The 6,873-nt window shown below is 32.1% G+C and overlaps 1 protein-coding gene across 1 annotated transcript; it reads right to left on the bottom strand.

Annotated features, from left to right (window-relative positions):
- Positions 1-363: 363 nt before the first annotated feature.
- Positions 364-6,525, bottom strand: LOC114371116 (mediator of RNA polymerase II transcription subunit 25-like). Its single transcript, XM_028328540.1, has 9 exons — positions 6,351-6,525; positions 5,889-5,959; positions 3,478-4,347; positions 2,277-2,330; positions 2,095-2,123; positions 1,333-1,407; positions 1,145-1,235; positions 921-1,007; positions 364-772 (listed from the first exon to the last, which is right to left on the bottom strand). Exons 1-9 carry the CDS (start codon positions 6,436-6,438, stop codon positions 746-748), a joined length of 1,392 nt encoding a protein of 463 aa, XP_028184341.1. The 5' UTR covers positions 6,439-6,525; the 3' UTR covers positions 364-745.
- Between the last annotated feature and the right edge of the window lie 348 nt (positions 6,526-6,873).

The raw sequence follows: 6,873 nt of genomic DNA, 5'->3' as shown, positions 1-6,873 counted from the left end.
ATATGATTCTACTTCAAATAAAACCATTTATATATTTCAATGATTCAAACACAAGCTACTTGAAAACTCAAAACTATAGTGTTAGATTTCATCTTAAAATCAATTGACACTAAGTGAAGTTGTCCTATAGATATATAAGTTGCATCCCAAAAACTGAAGCAAGCGATATAGGACTTCCTAACATTTAGAAAAATCAAAGGAAGGTTGAAGTCCTCTTACTCAAGAATTGAGCAATGACTAACGATACTATACATTTAAAAACTATATCAATGTAATAATCATAATCCATGCGTACAAATATCAAAAACCCATAAAAAATACCAAGCTTGCAATATAGGACAAAGCCAAAAAAGAGAACTAAAATTAAATAAAACATAAGAAAATCTAGATAAATTTTGGGGAAATCCATATAGCACCTATGTTATAAAATGTCCAAACAAATATTTATAAATTGCAGCACTTCTTAGAGCCTCAAGCCAGCCAATGTGACTACTTATCAAAGTTGCTACTCTAGCTGAATTGCTATAGCACTAGCTAGGTACCAGCCATTTTAATCAATTACATCGAGTTACTTTCATGGTACTCAATTTTTTGATACAGTGCAGTTGCAACTGCAACATGGCATGGTCTACTAATTGGTTTCTTTCTCTTTCCTCTTATTTCACGTCGTTCTAGCTTATAGCAATTCTTTGAACCTTTTGTTTATGACTTGAGGCTGCTTTGGCTCAAGAACCAAAATGCATATTTAGGCAGGTTCAACAAATAGTGTATCCTGTGTCATTCACTGGTTAGTCAATTGCAAATATTGAAAAAGGCAGAGGAAATTAATCCCTCCACGCAGCTAAATGTTCCATCAAAAGACATCTTCAAATTAAGGAAAATTAAATAATAATGTGAAATGATATTAATATCATACTCACCCCTGGAAAAATTGCCCCTAAAAAGTGATATTTGCTGCTAGTAGTAGATAAGATTATAGTCTGTGGAGGGAGTTCAATTTTTGCACACTGCATAAATATATATGTAATTTTAAAATGATTCTTATATATTATAACATTCATTTATATGCCGCTAAATAAATTTATTCCATTAATAGTTCAATTTTTGTAACATAAGAAAATCAATTTCTATATATATGACTCACCAGATTTTTACTCTTTAAACGATCGTATAAGTTGAGATGATTGAAATGAGTTATGTGAAAGAACACATAATCAATAGGTCCACCAAGAATCCTAAATTTAAAATGTTATTAAAATATTTATAAGATTTTTTCATAAAAGCAAATGTTAATTAAGAAGACAGCAATAACATTATGTATCATAAAATTACTTCATTGTATAGTTAACCGCATTTGTGGGTAAGAAGAGGACAATCTCCAGCCTAGGCCCCCATTCAGCAGTAAGCCTGCAGTAACCAACAAAAATCAATAATTGAGTTAGGGAAAAAATGTCACTAACGGGATCACTCATGCCCAAATTTTTAGATTGAACGCACAATAATATAGTTCAACACTTATTACCTAGCAACCACTACTAACACCCAAGGGTTAAAAAAAAATGATAAAACAATCTCACTAATAGATACTCTCACACAAGTGATTATATGCCCCCACTCTAACTTTCTTCTCTGGCTCTGATCGGTGATTCATCTTTTTCACGTGAGCCCTTTATATAATAAAGGTTCATGGCTCTATTCACGAATGAGACTTAGTGAATCTTAATTATCTCATCTCTTTACCTACCTTTCATTATAGTACGCAAGTTCTCGAAGAGTTTAGGTACATTTTACCACGTCTTCGAATGTACCTCTTAACTTTCCACTACTGCATTTATTTCTAAAATTGAATTATTCTCTCAACAAATTAGTGTTTAAACAATTACTCCAGCAAAGAGTCTTGTAAAGTAGTATTCTAAATTAAAGAATATTATACATTTTTTAAGTTAATTAACATGTTTTAAATAACTATTTTTTATATGCTATTTGTTCTTTTTCATTTTCATTTTTATCCTTAGCTTTGGCAAATGTTTATTTTTGTAATTAACACACAGCACAGTTAATAATATTTTCGGATTTCAATATAGATTCACTTACGTGACAGGTGATGTTGGTTTCCTCACAACCTGTTTCACAAGGAAAAAAGAGGGAGAAATTTCAGGTACTTAGTAGTCAATCTCATAATTGTTATAATGCCAAAAAAAAAAAAACTCATATAGCAAATAGACATTTAAGCCAAGAAATATTTCTAGCTTCAACAATAAATTAAGATATCATACCCTTGCTTGAGTAAGGGAATCGTCATTCAAGTGAATTCTTTCAACCAAACTTCCCTACAAGCACAATAGAATATAATTATATCGTAAAAGCATCTCTATAAATCATATAAACTAATATTACCAAATTTAATATTAATTAAAGTAATATAGATTTCTAACAACATATTTACCTAATCATATATTTAAGTGCTATATGGTAGGACACAAATTGCATACAATATAACGTTTAAGGCTGAGATTTTTTAGATGAAGTTTAATTATAATAATAGTTCAAAAATATATATATACACAATGTGGTTTGATGGAAATAACGATTTGTTTCTTTTGACGAACTATTTTTTGTAACATTTATCAATTCCCTATATTTAATAATGATAACAAAATCCAAAATTAATAAATCTACATCTTATAGAGGACATCACATAACATGTTGCTTCTTACTAAACTATCAATAAATTTAATATATAAAATTTTACTTAAGCATCGGTGATAATATATAAGTATGAAAGAATAATTAAGCAACTATATTGAAATAAATATTTATTAACATGTACATGCCTGATATTTATTTATCTTAATATGGTTGGAAAGAAATCTTATCTATGTCATATCACAATCACAATCTAATTCTTTTTAGATATTTATATTTATATTTAGTTAAACCATGTTGGATGTGCAATGCTATAATTTGAAAATCACTAAAAGTATAATGCAATCAGGATTGAACTGAAAGTCATGGGAAAATTAACTATACCTTTAGAAGATACACAAGAAAACAATTAATTGGAAAGAAAATAGTACATAAGGACATGTTTGGATATTAAGTATGAGTGGTTTTGAGATCGCTGCTCTAGTGGAAAAAATTATATGTTTCAGGAGAAAAGCTCTCAAAAACTATCAAAAGAACTTTTAACATTTATTCAAACAGGTTATAAACAGGTTAAACATGCATACATAGTTAATGTTAACCGTGTCTGCACAAATCTTGTAATCCAAAGAAATGTAAAGGCAGAGATGGTTTAGGGTTTATCACTTCAATTGTTTGTTTTTCTTATGTAATTTTAAATAGGACTTCAATCAAAGAACTGGAAAGTCATTTTGTATTTTGTAACACACACATATATATATAAAGGACATAATGGATATATATACATTATGTTTTAGAAATTATCAGAATAATGAGACAAGTTAGTTAGTTTACCTCCCAGGCATGCACAAAGTTTGGAAAGTCTGAGAGAGGTGGTGGGCGAAGCCAAAATTTTCCTTGATTATGCTGAGGCATCATTGCAGGTATACCTTGTGGACCAATCCCAGTCATTAGGTATGGAATGTACCTTGGAAATTGTTGGTAACTACTGTTGCTGCTACTGTCGTAGGGAAGCATTGGGAAGCTTGATTTTGATGAACATGATTGAAACTGAGTCAATGGGTTTCCTGTTGTATTTGGAAACACAGAATTACCAAATGAAGTGCCAATTTGAGGAGGATCTTGTGGATCAGTAGTTGCTAACCTAACTGTTGTGCTAGCACCAGCAACAACACTAGCATTAACAGTACTAGTGCCAATTTGAGGAGGATCTTGTGGATCAGTAGTTGCTAACCTAACTGTTGTGCTAGCACCAGCAACAACACTAGCATTAACAGTACTAGTGCAACCAATACCACCAACACTAGCACTAGCACTAGCACCAACACTTGTACAACCATAAGGATGCACTGGGAAACTTGGTGATTGAAATTGAGTGAATGCTTCAGATACAACTACCCCAGCTGCAGGTGGAATTGAAATGTTCATTTCCTCTAATGAATTTGAGGTCAAGAGAGTAGTTGAATTTCTGTCATTGGTTACACTATGTGCTAGCCCCTCCACTGCTTTAAGGACTTCCAAGGAAATATCATCTAAAGGAATTTGCTCATTGTTCTCTTCCAATTTCAAAATATCATCGTCATTACATAGCCGTGCCATTAAATCATCATAGATATTCTTTGGCTCAGAGTTGGTGGGAGAAGGAACATATATCTCATTCATTGTTGCTTGTGGGATAAGCGGGTATAGGCTACTTTCAGCCTCCTGAACACAAAAAGTATATGAAAAATAAATGACCAATGCCCAAAATAGATTGAAAATGCAGTAAAAGAATTATAACTCCTTGAAGGTGAAAGAGGAAAAAACACCAGCTGGAATTAATTATTCTCTAAAGTATAATATGTTGTTTTTGGTTTCTTAAAATATTAAAAAATATTAGTTGTAGTCCCTATAAAAAAAATTAATATGCTTTTTGTTTTTACATTTAGTAAAAGTGGTGTAGTTTTAGTCCTTCATCAGGAACTGATGAGGACATGTTCAAGAACAAGGGCAAGGATCCATTTGAAGGACTTGGAGGACCTATGACAAGGGCTAGAGCAAGGAAAGCCAAGGAAGCTCTTCAACAAGTGCTGTCCATACTATTTGAATACAAGCCCAAGTTTCAAGGAGAAAAGTCCAAGGTTGTGAGTTGTATCATGGCCCAAATGGAGGAGGACTAAATGACACCACTTTGTCTCAATTTTAGAGTGTTTAGTTTGTCTAAATAATGGCTCAATCCTTGTAAAGTTGGCTGACCAAAAATATGTTTTGGGTTAATCAATTAAAAGGGCTTTAGTTAGGTTTAGTTCAAGTTGTAATTAGGGCCCAATTGGCAACCTAGGCATCAGCCTTTTGGGAGACCAAATGGTGGCTGACTTGTTGGCTGTTGGGGGTGACTTTTGGTTGCCACAATTTCAGTTACACTCAGCCATTAAGTTTTTTTTTAATTCCCTAGGTTAATGGCATTAAGTTATTTTAATTCTAGGTTAGTGGGTCATTACTAAAATCTGTTGTAAAGTTTCTATATAAGCTGAACCATTTTATCAATAAACACAAGTTGAGTTTTATTCAGAAAATTAGAGTTTATCTCTTTTATCTTAGTGAGAGTGATTCTCCTAAATTCTTGAGTGATTCAAGAACACCTTGACTGTATCAAAGAACTTTCACAACCTTTGTGTGTTGCCCTCGCTGGAAAGAGTGATTCTTTCCTTCCTTTCATCATCACCCTTGTTCTTTCAAACCACAATTCCAAAAAATCCACCTCTGCCCAGAATTATCTCGTGACCATAACTCCCATTTTACGCACTCAAATTAAGTGATTCTTGAGCCTAAATTGAATTTCAAAACGAGACCTTTCACCTCGTTTTGGAATCACCTCATTTGGAGCCCTATAGCTTCAGTTATTGTCATTTCTATATTTCTGTCCAGCCACCACTTAACCTACGTTTTACCATCCCATTCATCCATTTTATGCCAAGAACCACCTTATTAAGACCCACGAAATTAGCCACCTTATTTTCCATCCTTTCCTTAATCAATTTCCGCATTTTCCATCAAGGTTTAATCCTAGACGATCCTAAGTCAGCCCTTGTGCCATGTGGGTTCATATCAGGAACTAATTAAAACCACATGTTGATGAAACGTATTAAATTTTTATATTTAAGAACTATAATTATCCTTTTGAAATATTTTGAAGGTTCAAAAAAACATACTTTACCTTTATTCTACTAAATAAACTTTAAATTTTAGAAAGCAGAAATACGTACAGGTCTAACATTTTGGATACCCTCCATGGCTTGCTCTTCAACGATCATGCTACTACCCGAGATTAGGTCCTCTGAAAATATTAAACAAAAAGAAAATATAAACAGCAGGAAAAAATTGCCAAGTAGTAATGATGTGATACAGGGGAAACAGATATTAAATATAAAAATAAAAATCCATAATTTCAATACTAATAAATCATAAATAAATAAATAAAAAGTAACTTTTGATCTTTTTACAGAAGAATGTTATTACTACATTATTTATAGCTACATTCATAATTATTAAATCATTCTCCTCTATATGAGTATATGTACTACAAAAGAAACAAACTAATAAGAGGGTTTTTTCAGAATAAAGGAGCAATCAAAGTTATTTTACCATGGAAAGATGATCAGAAGAAAAGTAGAAAAAAATTTGATGACAAACACACATATTAAGAGATAGAGAGAGAGAGAGAGAACCTTGAAAATCGATGGGGAAAGGTATGGGAAATGTAGTTTCAGTCATTATCTTGCTTGATTCTAGACTCCTTTTTGAGGGTGAATCCATTGTTCCTTTATTTTTTGTAAGAGAGATTGATTGTGTGCTTAGCTTCTTAAAATTTCTTGAGAGTAAATCAGTAAACTGATGAATTCTAAGTCGGTGTTGGGACTTGGGAGTGTTTACCATCAGAGAAACGTTATATAAAGTAGTGACATCAACTTCTTAATTGTTCTGTAAAAAAAGTTAATAAAGTGTAACTAACTTGAGGATTCTGATGCTGTGCAACCGAAGCTTTTTTCAATTTCTTTACCTCTCTCTACTATTACTTCATTTCTCATCAGTTACTTGATTTGCTACCTAACAAAATTTCATTAATAAGTGCACAAGTTGCATGGGAGTTATGAGTAGATTATAGGATTATTTTGTTGCTTTTATTAACCCTTCAATAATAAATGTGAGTGAGGTGGGGTAAGGGTAACATAGTATTATCCTAATTTCATT

The sequence above is a fragment of the Glycine soja genome, chromosome 2 (genome assembly GCF_004193775.1).
Source record: "Glycine soja cultivar W05 chromosome 2, ASM419377v2, whole genome shotgun sequence".
Classification (NCBI taxonomy): domain Eukaryota; kingdom Viridiplantae; phylum Streptophyta; class Magnoliopsida; order Fabales; family Fabaceae; genus Glycine; species Glycine soja.
The sequence above is the reverse complement of the archived record's forward strand: the minus strand, read 5'-3'. Positions and strand labels throughout refer to the sequence as shown.